The sequence below is a fragment of the Phascolarctos cinereus genome, unplaced genomic scaffold (assembly GCF_003287225.1).
Source record: "Phascolarctos cinereus isolate Bilbo 61053 unplaced genomic scaffold, phaCin_HiC Scaffold_5;HRSCAF=322, whole genome shotgun sequence".
Taxonomy (NCBI): domain Eukaryota; kingdom Metazoa; phylum Chordata; class Mammalia; order Diprotodontia; family Phascolarctidae; genus Phascolarctos; species Phascolarctos cinereus.
In genome coordinates this window covers 452,451,201-452,471,490 of record NW_027555958.1, presented here as the reverse complement: position 1 = coordinate 452,471,490, position 20,290 = coordinate 452,451,201, and the positions used below count along the sequence as shown (strand labels likewise).

The following is a 20,290-nucleotide window of genomic DNA, read 5'->3' as shown; positions in this document are numbered from 1 at the left end:
GTAAGGTTAGCAAAAGCAAACACTACCCTAACAGGACCCGCCAGTCAGAAGCACCCAGCTGCAGGGATAACATACCAGCCAGACAACAGCATGCTTTTCAAAAAAGGAAAAAGAAATACAGCCCAGCTGGGTTTTTTTCCCCCTGGGAAAGGGAGGGAGAAGGGGAGTGGTAGGGAAATGAAAGGCAGAAAGGGCTGTGAGGGCCAAGGGGGAAGGGAGGCTGAAGCAGCTGAACTGCACAGTCACGAGGGAAAGGCCTTTGGACCCTTGGCTGCCCACGCCCTGAGGGGCTCAGGGAAGCACAGCTACACTCCTTCCCTGGGGCCCACCTAGGGCAGGTACCAAATGACAATCATTCAGATGCTACTTTTCAGAGTGTTCAAATCACTACAAAATGCACTGTTTCCATCTCCATAACTGCCCGAGTACAGGAAGTGGGCTGGAGAAGGTCATCTTCATTAGTCCCAGGGGGCCATGTCTATACGTATGACCTTGTCAGTGGCAAAATTAAGAAGGGAATTGAGTCATTTAACTAATGGTCTAGTCTAGTATTTCTGCCCCATCATCATATCGAGCACAGCTCCCAGTGGTTCAATCACCATCTCCACGATGGCAAACCCCCAGATCTGGCAATTTTATCCAACCCTAGTCTGTCTCCTGAGCTCCAGCCATCCACAGAACTGCCTACAGAGTAGCATTTCTTAAACTGTGAAGTGCTGAAGGGGTCTCAAGTGGTGGGATATCAGACTCAACACATGGAGAACAGAGCTTATTTTCTTTCCCTTAAACTCACCCTCCATCTTCTGAACTGCCCTATTTATGTCAAGGGCACCAGCATCCTTGGAGTCACTCAGGTCTGCAACTTCAGTGTGGTCCTTGGTGCCTCACCCACACTCACCCTACAGCTAGGTCATCGCTAAAACGTGTTGTTTCTATCTTTACATCTCTCTTATATGATCCCTACTTTGCATTCACAAAGCTACAACCCTTAACACCATCACCAAAAGGATCTTCCTTAAAACATACATCTGACCATGTCTCTCTCTCTCTCTCTCTCTCTCTCTCTCTCACACGCGCACACACACACACACACACACACACACACACACACACACCACTCAGCTTCCAGGATCAACTATCCTTTGTTGGGCTTTAAAGATCCAGCATTATCACATTCACCACAGTCCAACCAAACTGGTGGCCTTGTTGCTACTCCATTTTCTACCTCAGGACCTTTGCACTAGTTATCCCCGATCCCTCCCCAATCTGCTTCTTAGAATTCCTAGCTTCCTGTACCACAAAGCAGTAACCATCAAACAATCTGGTCCTGGCTAAGAAACAGAGCGGTGGATCCATGGAATACATGAGTACACAATACACAGAAATAAACAACCACAGGAGTCTAATGTTTCATAAACCCAAAGCTTTCGGGACAAGAACTTGCCATCTGACACAAACTGCTGGGAAAACTGGAAAGCAGTTTGACAGAAACTACGTATGGACGAACATCTGACACCATACACTAAGATAAGGTCAAAATGGGTACATGATTTAGACATAAAGGATGATATCACAAGCAAATTAGGTGAGCATGGAAAATTTTACCTAGGGAAGAATTTAAGACTAAACAAGAGACAGAGAGGATCACAGAAAGTAAAATGGATAATTTTGATTACACTAAATTAAACACTTTTTATACAAACAAAACTAATGTAGCCAAGATCATAAGGAAGAGCAAGAAACTGGGAGAAAAAAATTCATAGCAAGTTTCTCTGATAAAGGCCTCATTTCTCAAATATATAGAGAACTGAGTCAAATTTATAAACATACAAGCCACTCCCCAATTGATAAATGGTCAAAGGACATGAACAGGCAGTTTTTCAATAGAGAAATCAAAGATATCTACAGTCAATATGAAAAAAATTTTACTAATTATTACTAATTAAAGAAATACAAATTAAAACTCTGAGGTACCAGCTCAGACCTATCAGATTGACTAATATGACAGAAAAGGATAAATGTTGGCAGGGATGTAGAAAAATTGGGATACTAATGCACTATTAGTGGAGCTGTGAACTGATCCAACCATTCTGGAGAACAATTTGGAATTTTGCCCAAAGGGCTATAAAACTGTGCATACCTTTTGATTCAGCAATACCACTACTAGGTCTGTATCCCAAAGAGACCAAAGGGGGAAAAAAAGACCTATCTGTATGAAAATATTTATAGCAGCTCTTTGTGGCGGCAAGAAACAGGAACTGAGAGGATGCCCATCAACTGCGGAATGGCTGAACATGTCTGTGGCATATGACTATGATAGAATACTATTGTGCTATAAGAAATGACAAAGCAGGACAGTTTAGAAAAACCTGGTAAGACTTTTATAAACTAATGCAAAGTGAGGTTAGTAGAACCAGAAGAATACCATACACAGTAATAGCACTACTGTACAATGCTAAACTATGAATGACTCAGCCATTCTGATCAATGCAATGATTCAAGGCAATTCCAAAGGACTTAAGATGAAAAACGCCATCCACCTCCAGAGAGAACTGATGGAGTTTGAGTATAGATTGAAGCACATTTTTCTCACTTTATTTTTTTAACAACATGCCTAATATGGAAATATATTTTGCATGATTTCACATGTATAATTCATATCACATTTTTTGCCTTATCAATGGGGATGAGAGGGATGAGAGGGAAGGCCAGGATTCAGAACTCAAAAACATTTTTTTAAAAGATGATGTTTAAAATAAATAATAAATTGAAAAGAAAATTAAAAGAATTCCTAACTTGCTTCAAGCTTCAGCTCAGGTAGCACCTTCTACACAAGGGACCTGCCTTGTCAGTTAGCCACGGAGGGCAGAAACACGAGTGAGAGCTGCAAACAGAACAAATAGAGGCCTGACGTCAGGGAAAACCAAACAATGAGACCAGGCTCCCCTTCCTCAGAGGTCCAAGCACAGGCTAGACAACCATCTGTCACACAGGTAATGAGGATTCCTTTCATAGCTGGCCACAGAAGCCCATTCCAACTCTTCAACTCCGCAGTTCTGGACTGGCTACACTGATATCTGAAAGTCCATCTGCTGCAGCGTTCTTGGCCAAGACTTAGGGATACACTTTGAAAACTGCAGCATTCAACCAGTCATCAAGATTTCACTGGTTAGAAGGAACACCCTCTCCCACGCAAGCCAATGACACCTCTGAAATGTCTTATACAGTCAGTCGTCAGTCAACTAGCATTTGTTAAGCAGCTACTCTGTGCCAGGCACCTTGCTAAGTGCTAAGAATAGAAAAAAGGCAAAAAAATAGTACCTGCTCTCAATCTGATGGGAGAGGCAAAATGCAAAGAACTGATCCAAACAAGACACACACAGGGTGAACTGGAAGGCACTATGATTAAGAAGGGCTGGGAAAGGCTTCTTGCAGAACATGGAATTTCACCTGAAGGAAGCCCAGACCTAGGAGAGAATTCTAGCATAGAGGGCGGCCAGTGAAAGCATCTGGAGTCAGGAGATGGAGAGTCACGTTGGAGGAACAGCCAGGAGGTCAGCCTCACTGGACTGATGAGGACCTGGATAGGAGTCAGCTGTGAGGAAACCGGGACGCAGGAAGGCGCCAGGTTATTAAGGGCTTTATACTCGATCCCAGAAGCATCAGGGAGAGACTGGAATTTAATGAATGGCCAGATCTGCGTTTCAGGGAAATCAGTGTGACAGCTGAGTGGAAGATGGACCGGGTCAGGGACAGCTGCCTAGAGCCCTGACTGAGGTCAAGTGACTTGCCCAGGGTCACACACAAGGTCACACATGCATCAAAGACAGAACATGAAGCATGGTATTCCTGCTTTACAAGCCAGCTCTCTATCTACTAGCTGCACTGATGACATGGAGGACGATCAAACCCATGGAAACGGAGAAAGTTACTAAGAAAAAGAGAGAGAAGAAGAGTCTTGGCGAGCCTGCACACGTGGGAGTGACACGGATGACGATCCGGAAATAGTAAGGAAAACAAGAGTTGCTAACATTCAAATTAACCTTCATCATCTCTCAAAGGGCTTTCCACATGCTGCACCATCTGACCCTCACAACAGCCAATGACTTCCACCAAATACCAAAAGGCCTGGATGGAGACCTATACTATAATGGGAGGATCTTCCAGGAGAGGTTTTCAGAAAGTCAAGGGTGAGAGGCTGTGAATGGACTGCAATGTTTGTGCGTGAGCAGAAAGACAGACACACATTCATCTGAAATACTACAATACAGAGGACATCTACTCTGGTCATTTCACGCTACAGCATCTCGAGCTTTGTGGTCTGCCATCGCTTGGCAGGCCCCTGATCCAGGATTAGTTTAGCAGACCTTCTCTGGTCTCTCTAGGCTTCCTGATTTCTGACGGTACCAGAAGTACATCACATTTGCCAGATATTTATCTAATCGATCCACTAGCATTTATTTAATGTGTATTGTTATGTCAAACAGGGCACTGACAGGCAAAGACAGAAGCAAGACAGACCCTGCCCTCAAGAAGCTTACAGCTTACTAAGGGGAAATAAGCATATTCATTGAAAAGGAAATACTGAACATACACAAAATAAATGAAAAAATGGTGGCAGGGTGGGGGGAGGGGGGGAGAAATGAAAAACTGGGGAGAATCAGGAAAGGCTTAGTGTAGGAGATGGCTCCTGAGCTGAACCCTGAAGAATAAATACTGTGTTGCAAATGTAAAGGAGAAATGCAAACATTTCAAGCTCAGAGGACAGCCTATGCCAAATCAAAGAGGAAGGAGAGGGAATACACCCTATAAGGCAAAAAGAAAATAGATGAGTTTAGCTCAAATGGGTGAAGGGGAATAACATGACAGCAACCTAGAAAAACAGTCTGGTGCTAGCTGCTAAAGGGCTTCTTAAGTGGAGAACCTGTACTTCAGGAATTATCAATTTGGCAACTGTGTGAAGAATAGATTGGAGCAAGGAGACTGGAAACAGAGGAAACCAAATACGAATATAGTAATGGTTCGAGAAAGAGGCCTGGAAGAGGCACCAGGGTTGCACTGTGGATAGAGAGCTGGGCCTGCAGGCAAGAAGATCTGAGTTCAAATTCAGCCTCAGACACTCACTGTGTTACCCTGAGCAAGTCACTTAATCTGTCTGCCTCAGTTTCCTCAACTGTAAACTGGGGATACTAACAGCACCTCTCTCCCTGGGTTGTAGTAAGGATTAAAGGAGAGCAGATTTGTAAAGTGCTGAGCATAGTGCCTGGTGTTGTTGTTCAGTCATTTTTCGGTTGTGTCCAACTCTTCACGACCCTATCTGGGGTTTTCTTGGCAAAGACACTGGAGTGGTTTGCCATTTCCTTCTCCAGTTCATTGTACAGATGAGGAAACTGAGGCAAGCAGGGTTAACTGACTTGCCCAGGGTCACACAGGTAGTGTCTCAGGACAAATCTGAACTCATGCAGATGAGTCTTCCTGACTCCAGAGCCAGCACTCTATCCACCCCAGTAGGCACTATACAAATGTTTATTCTCTCCCTGCCTCCCTATCCCTAGGGCGGTGGCCATGACTGGAAAGAACGCGCTGGATGTGAAAAATGGTGTGGAAATGGAAATGACTGAACCAAGCCCACGACTGGCCAGAGGAGGCAACAAAATCACCAGACACTATGGGGTGGGGGGACCGAGTAAGCAGTCCAGAGTGACTCACAGGGTAGAGAAGTGAATGACTGAAAGGATGACATAAAGCCACAGAGACAGGGAAAGCAGGAGGGCTGACGCTAGGGGGAATGGAGAAACACTGTAACCAAGGTGTTCTACAGAAATACAGGGACAAGGCATCCAGCAGGCAGCTGCAGAAGCAGGACCGAAGGCTATTGGGAGAGAGATTAGGGCTGGAGCTACAGGTGAAGGAGGAGTCTGCCTCCTAATGATGACCATGAAACTCACAGAGAATAAAGAGCACCACAGCACAGAGAACCCCAAAGGGCAGCATCATCTACACCCAGGAGGAGGCAGTACCAGATGGAGGAGGCGCTCCATCAACAGTGGCGAACGTACAGAGCCATCAAGAAAGCTGTTAGACTGCGCCCGGGACCCAGCAACGCCAGATGAGGGCTGAGGGGGTACTGCAGGGGGTTTGGTAAGAGAAGAGAGCATCTGCAGCAGCTGTCGTAAGGAGAATAGAAGAGGTGAGCAGAGAGGAACACACGGCTAGAGGGCAGCGACAAAAGCCCAGACTGAGATCTGAGAAGATCCATTTGCAGCTGACCCAGTCAGCGTGGCCAGGGGACTTCCTTCAGCAGGCTAAGCACACGAGGAGGCGAGCACTGTAGTTTCCAATAACCTTCCTTTTTTTGGGGGGGGGGCAATTGGAGTTAAGTGACTTGCTCAGGGTCACACAGCTGGCACGTGTCAAGTGTATTTGGTCTGAGGCTGGATTTGAACTCAGATCCTCCTGACTTCAGGGCCAGTGCTCTATTCACTCTGCCACCCAGCTGCCCCCTCCAATAACCTTCTTGAGGATGCCCACTGTTCTATTCCTTTTGCTGGCTGCAGGAACAATACTGAGACAGCAATGTCAGGCTATAGTGTAAGGCAACTAGCCGTGACACAATGGCTAGAACACAGGATCTGGAGCCAGGCAGACCGGAGTTCAAATCCAGCCTCAGACTTTTTTTTGTCTCAGTTTCCTCATTTGTAAAATAGGGGTAATAGTACCTACATTTCAGGATTATTTTGAGGATAAATTTTATTCTGTTTATTCTGAAAAGTGCTTTGCAAACCTGTAAGTGCTAAACAAATGTTGTCTATTATCACTATTATTATTATCATTATTACTGTTACTAGTCCTCAATGACCGCTCATAGAATCGCAAAATTTTCGAATCGGAAGAGATTCTGGCAGCCAACTAATCTAACCTGTAACCAAGAATGATCCTTCCTGTACGCCAGACGAACGGTTATCTTGCCAGGGTGTGCGGGTGTTCAGGAGAACGAGGGCTGCCTATCCATCTCGGGTGTCCGCCTCCAGCACCAGCCACCCCCAGGTTAAGGGTCACTGGCAGGCCTCAAACCCATCAGTGAGTTAGGGGGCGTCCACCCCAAGCGTGTGCAGACTTCCCCTGGCAGCAGACGAGAACAATTTGTTCCGATGGCCACGAAGGCGGATAAAGCAGGCACCACGGAGTGCTCAGAGCTTGGGCAGACGTCAAAGAGACGCCAAGGTCATCCACTGCATGCCCCCCATCACCAGTCGTCCTGACTTCTGTCCTGCCCCTGGATTGTGACAACTGAGGAAGAGACAGTGAGGCCGATGACTTGGTGCAGCTCTGCGTCACTTAAATCTAATTCATGCTCAAGTCAAGACATCGCCCATGATGTCACTGGTCCTCTTCAAAAACGAAGGACCAGTGACTTATCTTGACTCTGCTTAAAACCCTCCACTGAAAAGGGCCTCTGCACTTTCTGAAGCAGCCCGTTTTACTTTGGGACATCTCTAAGAGCTGGGCTGTTTTTTCTGACACAAATCTAAACTTCCCTCTTCGACACTTCCATCCACTGTCCCTAGTTTTGCCCTCCGGGGCCTGACCAAAGCTAGTGATTCCTTTTTACACAGGATAGCCCTTCAAATACTAGCAGACAGCAATCATACACCCCCCGAGCCTTTTGTTCTCCAAGTCACCATCTGCAGGACTTTAAAATAATCCACGTATGGCAAGGACTTACTGTGCTCAGAGATTCCTTTTCTAGGTGATTTTAAATGATCCATTCTAGAACTTTTCCAAGTTCTAAGGAAAGGAAACCATTTTCTCTAAATGGCTCTTTGAATCTATGTTGCTTGAAGAGTTCTTTGTGCTCCTAGCCTCTTGGGCCGGGTGCAGTGAATAGACTGCTGGGCTTGGGTTCAAATTTGGTCTCAGACACATACTAGCTGTGACCCTGGGCAAGTCAATTAACTACTCTGTGCCTCAGTTTCCTCAGTTGTAAAACGGAAATAGCACCTACCTCCCCAGGTTATTGTGAGGATCAAATGAGACAATATGCCTGGCACATGGGAGGTGCTGAACAAATGCTTGTTCCCTTCCTCCACCTATCTCACTGGAATTATTTCTCTTCAAGTCTTCAGAATTTCATTCTTGAGAGCTTCTCATCCTACCTAGGCTGACTTCCCCAAGAGAATTTTACGTTACAGGATTCAACCTATCATGCTGAACAGAGCTGGAGAAAAATCACAAAAGGTGTTGACTGGGCATCCATTACAAATCTATGTCCCATTGTCTCAAATGGGACCTCACTACTGCAAGGGAATCCTTAGTCCACATGCCCTCCCACTCACCACCTCAAACTTTCCCAACCTGTTTATTCTTCCTCCAGCCTGCCAGGACATCCCTCCGCTCAGATGAAGAATCAGCTTAATCCTTCACTAACGAATGAAGTCACTTGCCAAGAGCACCCTCACGTCTCTTTTTCCTCATCTCACCTCACTCCGACATCTCCACCATCTCCTCCTATATTCATGTCACATGAACAGGAGGCCCTTTGGACCAAGGCAAATCCCAGCCCCTCCTGTCTTCCCCAGCAGAATGCCTCCACTATGATCCCTACTTCTCTCTCTGATCTTCAATGTGTATACATACATGTATACACACACACACACACACACACACACCCCTTGCCGATGTAGTTTTGTACATATTTATTCTGTATACGCTGACATATGCACATGTTGTCTCCCCAGTTAGAATGTAATCATGCTTTGTCTCCATATCCCTGGTGCCCCAGCAAAGGCTAGATGACTATTCATCAGTGGGTGGTGGAAAAGCCTCTTATTAGGCTGTAGGCTGGACTGGGTACAGCAGTCTCGAAGGTCCTGATCAACTCAGATTCTGTGACTCTGTCTCCCCGATCACACGCTCACACAATCAGTTTCTTGAACCTACATGTAGGATTTTATGTTGATCCACCTTAAATTTCATTTAGGTGGTTTGGGCCTAGGGTTCTTTGACTGTTAAGATCATTTTTAATCTCAATTCTAGCATTTAACCTATCAACTTTCCCTCCCAGTTCTATGTGTCTTCTTCCAAATCAATGACAAAAATGACTCTCTAGGGAAAAACCCTTGGGACACTAGACTACCTCCCTAACCACGTGACACTCTGGCCTGAGGTGCTGAGGGAGAGGAAGGACTTGCTTACCAAGTCCTGTTGATTCTACCTCTGCAGTATCTTTTACATCCATCCTGTCTCGTCAAAAGTGACTGGATCATTGGTGGTCTTCATTATCACCTGCCTAGACTACTGTAATTCCTTCATTCCTTCCCTATTCCAACTCCATCCTTCATAGCACTGCTGAAAGGTCTGGTCATGTCACTTCTCTGCTCAAACCCTTTCAATGGTTCTTGTCTTAACTACTGCGTCCAGTTCAAGCAGAGACTGACTAGCATTCGAGGTTTTCCACCATCTTTCTCCAAGCTACTTTCCCAAGGTATTCTTATTCAAATCCTCCATCACTTAAGGACTGTACAATGCAACAAAACAAGGATCCTGGCCATCACTGGGCCTCATCTTGCCTCTTCCCACACCTGTGTGTTTATGGAAGCCATTTTCTATTGCTAGAATGACCTCCCTCCACTGCTCCCCTCACTGAAATTCTTCTATTCCTTTAAGGCCTAGTTCACCCATCCTGCTACCTACCAACAGACAGAAAGGCTGATCTATCAGGTAACTTCTCCTTAAATTTCTCATAGCACTTTATCTAGATCTCTTTATATTTATTATAGAGTGATAGACTTAGAGTCAGGAAAACCTAGGTTTGAATTGTATAAAATGTTTGAGAGACATAGTTTCTGGGTAATTAATCATTTTATTAATAATGCTAGCATATTATTAATAAAAGGATAGTCACTTTAGCTGTCTCTCTTAGACCAAAGGCCCCTCATGGAACCCACTCAATGCTTATATTCCCTTGGAAGAGTGGGTGTTCTTTAGGGTGGAACTCAATTTTTATTGGTTAACAAGTACTGATAAGACTATTATAATGAGAGGCTGGCTTACTCTAATGAGCAACTAGGGGACATGACTGGGATCACTCAGTTTTAGTCAGAGAGAATTATCTGTATCTATATCACATCTGACAAAAGGGAGAATCCACATTTTCCCAGACCTGAGCAAAACACGATGAGCCAGAGTCCATCAATTTCACCTAACTTTATCTTTACCTGAGTTCTTCCTCTCTGCATCAGCCCAGCACTTCAAAGTCTGCCTGAATAACCTACAGGGGCTGATTCCTGAATGAGGAAGTAGAAAAGGGGAAAAACCTTGATCTTAATTCAATAATTAGTTATTAAATATGAGAGAAATAATAATTTTTCTCAGAATCCCATCTTAGATCCTTACTGGACCCAATGAAAATCCCTCTACCCCTTTGCTTCTCAGATTCCTCATCTGTAAAATGAGGTCCCTTCCAGCTCTCTCTCTGTGATCCCATGATCTCCACAAGGACTGACTTCAAGCCAAAAGACATGGCTTCCGATAGTGCTTCACACTCTTACTGGCTGTATGATCCTAGCCAAGTCCCTGAGCCTCTTCATGGCTAGACAAGGCTTCTCTACTTAATTCCAGAGCTTTGTTTCCAACTGTCCAGACGTCTCCACCTACATATTTATTCTGATGGTTCATCAAAACTCCGGACTTGAGCTAGAAGAAAAATGGGGTCAGATTCTGCCTCTGATACTTCCTACTGGCAAGTCATTTAACCTCTCAAAACTCTAAATCTCGTTGAGCTTCAGTTTCCTAATTTGTATTTCCTGATTTTTCCCCTTTTTTTCCCCTGGTCTTTAAAAAAAATCCCATTTGTTATACAGGATGGCTCTATGACAGGAGAAGGGGAAGGGATACTGGGGAAAATCATGATGATGTAAAAGATAAAAGACATCAACAAAACCTTAATATATTAAAAATATATAGGGTTGAGCCTTTTGACACCATATGTAACATTAATGTGCACAATCTGCAATTTCATTTTGTTCATATTTTATAGCTTAGGACTTGTCTAAGACTTCAGCAAGGTTATACAACTGGCCCGTGCTCACAATCAGTATTTAGATAATACCAAACTATATTCTTGAATAATCAAATTATATAAAGATTGTGGTTTATGATTCCAGGTCTGTGGATTACATTAAAGGCTAATTCTAGAAATTAATTAAAAGGAAAAAAGTTTGCCACATGCAAGATTAAGCTCATAAGAAATAAAATCAATTTCTCCAAGTATAAAGACCAAATTCTATCTTGTTTCTGCCACCTAGAGTATTCCTAGAGCAAGCACAATTATTTTATATTATTTTATTTATTTATTTATATTATTTTATATATTATTATTATTATTATAAACAAAGTTTATAATACATCAATTCCACATGCCTCCACGGCCGTCTGTCTAAATCACCTACAGCTGAAAGAATTCTAGACTTGGGTCAAATTCCAGCTCTGCTACTTACTATGGGCATGACCTTAAGAAGCCACTCATCCCTTCTTGGGGTTTCCTTTTTCTAAAGTGACAGGGCTGGACTTGAGGGCCTCTGCGGTCCCTTCCTGCTCTAACCCTATGCACCTCCATACACAGGCATGCATGTGCTCATTCTTCTAGATGACTCTCCATTTCACTAATCACTGTAGCAGCGGCACTCATTGGAAAAACAGGACAGAAGGAGCGCTGCCTCAGGGAGCCTGAACCCCAGCTCTGCCACCTGCTCAGTCACCCGGAGACTTTGAATGCTACAGCAGGAGAACAGAGGTGCTGGAAGCGGCCTTGGAGCCCAGCCAGGCCAAACCCTTCATTCGACAGAGGAGAGATTTGAGGCCCACCGGGCTGTCCCTCATGCCTGGAATGCTCTTCCTCCTTCGGCTGCCAACTCCTGGCTTTGCTGGCTTCCTTCTAGAAGTGTATTCCTCCTGAGATCACCTTCCATCTACCCTCTGGAAGTGGTCGTTTGCATGTTGTCTCCTTCTACAGACGTAAGCTCCTTGAGGGCAGGGGAAGAGTTCTTTCTTTGTATCCCTGGCACTTATCACAGTCCTTGGCACAAAGTAAATAATAAATGCACTTGCCCAAGGTGACACAGACAGTGCCTGAGGTGGGATTCAAACCCAAGTTTGAACCTGACACCCATCTGGACCTTAGTTTCCTCACCTATAAGTCAGGGTCCTGGACTAGGTGACCTCTAAGCTCCCTCCCAAGTCTAAATTTACAGTCCAATGGTCCTACGGGCAAGTCATGCAGGCAGTCACGGCCACCCCCACTAAGAAGCCTTGCCCCATCCTCCAACCAGAGTTTCCCCATTATCGAATCTCAGCGGACCTTTTATTCCTTTGAAACACTTATGTTCTAATTTGTACTACACTCATTTGTGTACCTAAGAACTCGGTCTTACCTCAGTTCCTTAATCAGCACTCATTATTTACTCTGTGCCAGCGACTGCGGGAAGTGCCAGGGATACAAAGAAAGCACTCTGCCCCTGCCCTCAAGGAGCTTCCATCTATAGAAGGAGACAACATGCAAACATGGAAAGTGATCTCAGAAGGAATACACGAGGAGTGGGCAGACTGGGAAAGGCGAGTCCAGAAGGAAGCCAGTGAAGCCAAGAGTCGGCAGTGGGAAGGAGGAAGAGCATTCCAGGCACAGGCACAGGCACGGGAGGGCAAGGCGGCCAGTGTCACCTGAGTGGAGAGGAATCAAACGTAAGAAGTCCAGAAAGGTGGCAAAGGGCCAGGCTGCGGCGGGCTCTGGCCCCAAACCAAGGGGTTGTGCTACTTCATCATGAAGGCATATGTGTCACTCTGGCAGCTGAGCAGAGGATGGACTGGAGTGTGTCTTCCCCAACATATAATGTCCTGCATCTAGTAATACTAGTGAAATACATGGTAGGCTTATTTAACAAGTGTGGAGAAAAGGGAAAGGACAAGAGGGGCCAAGCCTCTAATTAACTGAAGAATAATATACTGAGTACTGCAAACCACCCCAAAGTTAAAACCTTTAGAAAGGAAAGTGTAAGAGAAGTTTCTGCTTAAACCAATTTTATGCATTAAACCTTAGGCCAGAATCACCCCAAATTCATCAGATGACTTGAAACAAGACTCATTACTTCTCTTCAAAACCATTTCAGAGTTTAATTCAACCACTTCAATCGCTTATCACGTTCTTTTTATGTGAAAGGAATTGTATGCACCATGGGACAGCATAACCGAGTGATTTCTCCAGTTCCCCATGCACCTGATTTCAGGCTGCAATTCAAATCACAGGAGATTCTGACACTGACACAGAATGGCAAGGGCAGTGATCTGGACCTGAAACGAGGAACATCTGGGTTCCCGTCCCACCTAACACTGCCTTGATTCACAGCCAGCAAAGGCTAAGCTGTGGAGGGAGCCCCAGCAGCACCAAAACAAAGGTTTCTGACACACTCACAGGAAAAGTCTTCATGTCATGCCATCATGAAGACAACAATGGAAATGGGAAAAAATCCCCCCTCTCCTCCCCCAGCAATAAATAAAGTGAAATAAAATTTAACACTAGGTAATTATATTGACCAAATTTGGTCCCAAAGAAATGGAAAAAAAAGAAGAAGAAAAGCCCTTGCCTTTTCCCATTGAGAAGTTCCTTCCAGGGCCTCCATTTTGGGATCAGGCCCAGGCTGATTTTGCTTCATCCCCATCCCATCTGTGCTTGCCTCTGAGGACTATGCCATCGCCCCTCCATCTCTTTTTCAGCTCCCTCACACGTGTTGCCTTCCCCCATTAGAATGTAAGCTCCCTGACGGGAGGGGCAGGCTTGTTTGGCTGGTCAGTTTTGCTTATATCTGTCTGCTCAGTTCTTAGCACAGGGCCTGGCACAGAGCCAAGTGCTTAATAAATGTGTGTTGCCTATCAACCTGCCTAGTTCCTCTGCAGAGGTCCTGGATGCTGCTGCTGCTGCTAAATAATAGCAAACATTTTGTAAAGCACTTAATGAATATTATCTCATTTTACCTCCTAACAACCCTGGAAGGATGGTATTATCATTCTCTTCATATTACAAATGAGAAAACTGAGGTGGAAAACAGTTAAAAGCCTTGGCCAGGGTCACATAGCTAAGTGTACCAGGGTCATAGGAAGTGGCTGAGGCAGAATTCCAACTCCAGCCTTCCTGAATCCAGGTCCTGAGCTCTATCTAAGCTTCTCCCCTCCATCAATTTTCTTGTGTATACCCTTAGAGGAAAAGGAAGACAGAGCACAGGACTTCATCTATGTCTAAGGTATCTTCCAGTTCTAAATATATGTCCTCAAGAATTGGGTGATCCACCCTGAGGGCAGAGATAGCTGCCATTTTTAAACGTGGGATGCATGATCAGGCGGAGTTTACGTGACAAGGAGAACACGGGGTAAATGATTCCGGAAGAGTGTAACTCAGATGAACCAGACCAATCCTAGCCCTGGTGGGTGGAGTATGGATCTTACTATTTAAGATTAAGTTGATTCTACCACTGAACCAGCACACATGTGTCCTATTAGAGTTCAGTGTGCACGCTTCTTTTTTGAGGAGCATAATAAAGACTTTCCTTCACTCAAAAAAAAAAAAAACTGGTGATCATACTGAAGTAAGTTTTTAAAAATCACTTAATTTAAGAATCAGAAGGAACCTCTGAGATGTTGAAGCAGAAAATTTTAAGAGTCTGCCGAAACACATCTTTTAATGAGAAGCTCCTCACCTATATTCAGACAGATCATTTCATCTGAGGAGAGCACAAACTGTTAAAGTTTTTCCTCACACTGAGCCAAAATCTAGCCCTTGTAACTTCCAAGCACTGATCCTAGTCGTCTACTACCCACAAGAAAAATTCAAATACCTCTGCTTCAAAATGTTCTTTCAAATGTTTCAGGTAGTTCTCATCACACCATCTCTCCAAAGGCAAGGTTTCAAGAGCCCTCACCATTTTGGCCCTACTCTTCTGGACAAGTTCCATATTAATTCTCCTCTGAGATTCTGCACCCTAGAACCAGCTGTGATCTGACCAGGGCAAACAACAATACAACTGTTGCTTCTTGTGTTCTGTACGCTACATTTTTAAAAAACAGTCTTCACAGAATGGACAGTTCTGGAGGGCAGAGGCCTTCCTCATCATGTCTCTGTATCCTCAGTACCAAGCACAGTCACCCTAATGCTTAATGAACACGATTTGCCTTTTTGTGAGCCACAATCAATTAGAGTCCAAGGGTACTGTGTACTAAATCTCTGAGGTCATTTTCACATCAACTACTATCATACAACATCTTTACATCTTGCACTTGATTAACCTAAATGCACGACTTACTCCTATTAAAATTTCATCTTTTTTTTGTTTTTGTTTTGGCTAGGCAATGGGGTTAAGTGACTTGCCCAGGGTCACACAGCTAGTAAGTGTCATGTGTCTGAGGCCGGATTTGAACTCAGGTCCTCCTGAATCCACAGCCGGTACTCTATCCACTGCACCACCTAGCTGCCCCTAAAATTTCATCTTATTAGTTCCTGACCTGACCATCTTGTTCGATGGCAATTCTACCATCTAATCCATTAGTGCCCTCTCCTAGCTCTGTGTCACTCATAAATTTAATAAGCATGTCACTGGTCTCCAACATGTCCAAAAGAGAACTCATTCCCCTTGAAACCTCTCAGTCCTCCACACCTGCCATTTTCTACTGAAGGAACTACCATCCTCCTCATCACCCATGTTTACAAGTTCAGTCACATCCTTTTTCTCTCCCTCAAATCCAATCAATGGTCAAGTCCATACCATTCCCCCATTTCTCCCTCCTCTTCAATCCCACTCTAGCCACCACACTAGCTCAGTGTTCTGTTCTATTTTGTTTGGACCATGCCACAACCTTGGTCTGCCTGCTTCCAGTCTCTCCCCTCTCCAATCAGCTTTCCAGAGAACTGCCAGAAGAAACTTCCTGAAGCGCAGGTCTGCCCACAGACCCCACTCTTGATCAAAAATCTTCAGCAGCTCCTGAGTGCCGTGGGATCCCGTACAAACTCCATGGACGCTGAAAGCCCAGACGCATTCTGTGCTGCTCCTCCTGTACATGTTCATCCTATGGTCTAAGCCAAACAGGCCCGTCTGCTCTTCTCTGAACTGGGCACACCGACTCCTGCCTCCAGGCCTGTGCAAAGGTGCTCATCTATGCCCGAAATACATTCCTTCCTACCCTTCACCTCTTTTTGTGAGGCAACTGGGGTTAAGTGCTTGCCCAAAGTCACACAGCTAGTAAGCAGTACGTGTCTGAGGCCGGATTTGAACTCTGGTCCTCCTGACTCCAGAGCCAGTGCTCCATCCATTGTGCCACCCAGCTGCCCCTACCCTTCTTCACCTCTTGAGAGAGACAAAATATTCTAAAGTTAAATGTAGAGGATGTGCCCAGGGCGACACAATAGTGTCAATGCCCTACCAGCACTGAAGGCAGGATTCCAGCTCTAGGACGCCATGCACTCTGTCACTTCCTCCCAGGCACCAGCTGCTGCTCCTGCCCTGGCTTCCCCAGCATCTTAGCTTAGTCACTTGCACAAGGTGGGCCCTTAATAAATACTCTCACTGCCCCAAACCCTTCTCCGCCCCCTGACATCATGTGGATACCCACACCACATGGCTCATCCTGGCCAGGCCACTGCAGGATCTCTCCTGCTCTTGGCACTGCCCCATCACCTACCTGAGGGTCCCTCTGACACCACTTCTCTTGAACAATTCTTCTCAAGTGATACGCTGCCCATACCCGCCAAGGGGAATCCTTGACAAAAAAGTGCTCTATGAACAGACAAATCCCCAAATCAGAGGACTGGAAGGGACTCTCCTCTGAGGCTCCTCATCTGGTCAGCTAGTCTCTGATTGAATATTTCTAGTGAGACAGAAATGCACTACAAAGAAAATGGTCAGTTCCACTATTGTAAAGTTCTATTGATTATGAAGGGTCTACTCATTTCTGTAGCCTCTCTCTTAAAAAAAAAAAAAGGGTCAGAAATGCTTTAAAGGTCACTTGGGTTTTTTCCCCGTCGCTGTGACTCTGCCCCCTCCCATGGAGCAATGGGCAGCTAAAGAAAACAAACTGATGGAAATACTTTTGCTAACTTGTGCATCCTTCCAGGAGGGGAACGTGTTTCACCCCACTCCTGTGGCACTGAGATAGGTCACCGCACTGAGGTCATTTGCTGTATTTTTAGTATTGTTTACAAGACTGCACAGTGCTCTCTTGGCTCTGCGGAGATCACTAGTCATTCATTCATACAAATCTTCCCCAGTTTCTCTGAATTCCTGCTATCTCTCATTGCCTTGGTGCAACCATATCCCATCATGCCGATGGGCCTCTGCTGGTTCAGCCGTTCCCCAACCAAGAGGCACCCATTCTTTCTGTCTCCAGGTCACTGCTGCCACAGAAACGCTGTGAACATTTTGGTGGTTACAGGGCCTTTCCATCCAGCTTGGGGGCATCTGCCCCATCACAGAAGGAGCATTCCTGGGACTATGAATATGCACATTGTAGTAATCTTGCTAGCAAAGTTTCAATTCTTTTCTAGAACCAGTGGGGCCCAATTTGAAGCTCCAATTGCAATATATCCGTAAGTCTGTCTTCCTATAATCTGTCTTTCACCATCTTTGTTCATTTGCCAGAGAATGAGGTCACAGGAACATAAAAGTAAAGCTGGAAGGGTAAGACCTTAAAGTCACCTAGTCCTTCCCCTTCACATTACTGAGGAGACTAGAGAAAACCGTGGCCCACGAGGGTGAGTGGCAAAGCTGGATGAAAACCCAGCTGGACTGACTCTGCAATCGCGCATTCATTCCACTGTGACATACTGCCGAACCTGACCATTTCAGGCATCCTCATTAAGACACCCTGTATCCTGTCAACGGCCCTTATCAAGCAGAAAACTAGTTCCCATTTAAACAACACGTCACCATTTACAAGGTGCTTCCTTCCCAACCCTGCAAGGAGCGTGAGACAAGCATCACGATCCTCATTTCTAACCTGAGGAAACAGAAATCAAAGAGAGAAGTGACTTGGCTAGGGTCACATGGCTGATGAGTGTCTGAGCCTAAACTGAAACTCTCAGTTTAGCTCAGTGCCTGGCACACAGGAGGTGCTAAACAGATGTTTACTGACCACCTGATTCATCATAAAGTTTGGAGAACATTTTGCCCTCACCAGGGTTATTAGGTATGCATTTCAACAAACCCTAAAGTGAACAAACATTAAACACCCATCATGTACAAGAATGTACAAAAGTAAATGTACATTGATCATTAAGATCAATGAATGGGGGCAGCTAGGTGGCAGAGTGGATAAAGCACCGGCCCTGGATTTAGGAGGACCTGAGTTCAAATCCGGCCTCAGACACATAATAACACTTACTAGCTGTGTGACCCTAGGCAAGTCACTTAAACCCACTGCCTAGCCAAAAAAATTTAAAAAAAAAATCAATGAATGAAAGAAATGACCAGGAAAACAACAGTCTTTCAAAATCAAGGGCATGTGTGATGAGTCTTAATGAGTCACATTACTTTATCACCAAAGATTACTGTTGTTGTTTTAAATCTATAGGTACTTCCTTTTAAGATATCTGAAAACAGGCAGCTAGGCAGCACAGTGGATAGAGTACCAGCCCTGAAGTCAGGGGACCCCGAGTTCAAATCCTGCATCAGACCAAACACTTGACACTTACTAGCTGTGTGACCCTGGGCAAGTCACTTAACCCCAATTGCCTAAAAATTAAAAAAAAAAAAGATAGCTGAAAACATCTTTTTTTTTCTCCTTCTGGTGGGCTCAATCTGAAGTCTCCTCTGCCTGACCTTACTCATCCAGTCTCATATAGCTGCATGACACCTGACAGGACACTAAGCCTAAAAGAAGATGGACAAGAGAAACAGAGAAAGGGCTGAGAGAAAGTACAATGGACCCAGATGACAGATGTTAAAGGAAGAAGGAAAAGCATTTCCACCCAATCTGGAGGGCCTGTCTGCAATGAATGGGCCGCTGAGAGGGAGGACAGAGAGGACTTAACAAGATGCTTTGAAACCAGAGCATCCAGAAATTCACTTTTAGCTTTCTTTGAAAGTTGGCTTTCCCAAAAAGGAAAGAAAGCTACTTACTCGGAGTCTAACACAGCCTCTTCGGGAACCTCTCATCATTTTGTCCTTGGACTGAAAGAAAAACAAAAACATATCATAAAATATTTATATTACAAAGAAATTTTAGTCCATTTCTTTATTATAAGCCAGATTTTTTTCTTACTATAATTTATTTCAGAAGTATCTTGGGATGGAAAGACAAGATTTTAGAGCTGTCCCCCCAAATCTGCAAAAAACAAAGAAATTAAAAATAAGGCTTTGAAACTACTCCTGTATTACTATTCTCTACTCTTCTAGGCTAACATACTGCTCATAATAATAGGGCACTTTTTCTAATTCTTTAAGATATTTACAAGGCACTTTTCTCACAACAACCCTGTGAGATCTCCATTTTAGAGAGGAAGGAACTAATAAGGCTCAGAGAGCTGAAAAGATGTGTCCAGAGATCCCAGTGTTAGGCAGGGATGGTGCTGGGGCTCAGATTCCAAATTTCTGACAATTTCAAGACATGCATAATGACGTTAAAGTAAAACTTCAATCAAAGCTCAATGAACCAGGATCTCAATGAGCTAGATTTCCCCACACACCACCAGAGAAGAAACTGAATTATAAGATAATAATCAAAACCAAAAACTCTCCAGGGTATACACCTGGCATCTGAAGAATTTTATTTCATTCTTTTAACACATCTATTGAGTGTTACCATGAAAGAGGAAGTTTGGCCTAGTAGATTAGGCTGACCTTGGAGACAAGACCTGAATTCAAGTCCCACCAATGACATATTCACAGTGTGATCTGAGTCAAATCATTCACCCTCTCCCAGGCAACTCTCTCAGACTATAAAGATGAATACTATAGCCCCTGCCTTCAAGAAGCTTATATTCCTATACACATCTTCTTTCTCCTAAACAGAATATAAAAGTAAGGCATAAAGAACCAGAAGAAAGAAAGAATAGTTTCTGAATGAAAGGGAATGCTCAGGGACAAAATCATCAGAGAAGCAAGGCTACGCGGGATGGGAAGGATTCTCACTGGGCAGACATCTGAAGAGAGGCCATTACTCAAGTGAGTCAAGACACTAAAGGAAAGTAAAAGAACAGCTGGGAGGCTGCTAAGGAGCATGCACGGGGGGAAGCACTGAGTGAAGGAAGGGCAGG

The 20,290-nt window shown here is 44.6% G+C and overlaps 1 protein-coding gene across 6 annotated transcripts in view; it reads right to left on the bottom strand.

Annotated features, from left to right (window-relative positions):
* OSBPL9 (oxysterol binding protein like 9) overlaps positions 1-20,290 on the bottom strand; it is a 160,207-nt gene that overhangs the window by 103,702 nt on the left and 36,215 nt on the right. For 5 of the 6 annotated variants that reach the window (XM_020987748.2, XM_020987747.2, XM_020987749.2 and 2 more), the window contains exon 2: positions 19,155-19,205. The exons of the other annotated variant lie outside the window; for it this stretch is intronic. In XM_020987748.2, the coding sequence (XP_020843407.1) occupies positions 19,155-19,205 (51 nt within the window). The remainder of the gene's footprint in view (positions 1-19,154; positions 19,206-20,290) is intronic. 6 annotated transcript variants of the gene reach the window in all.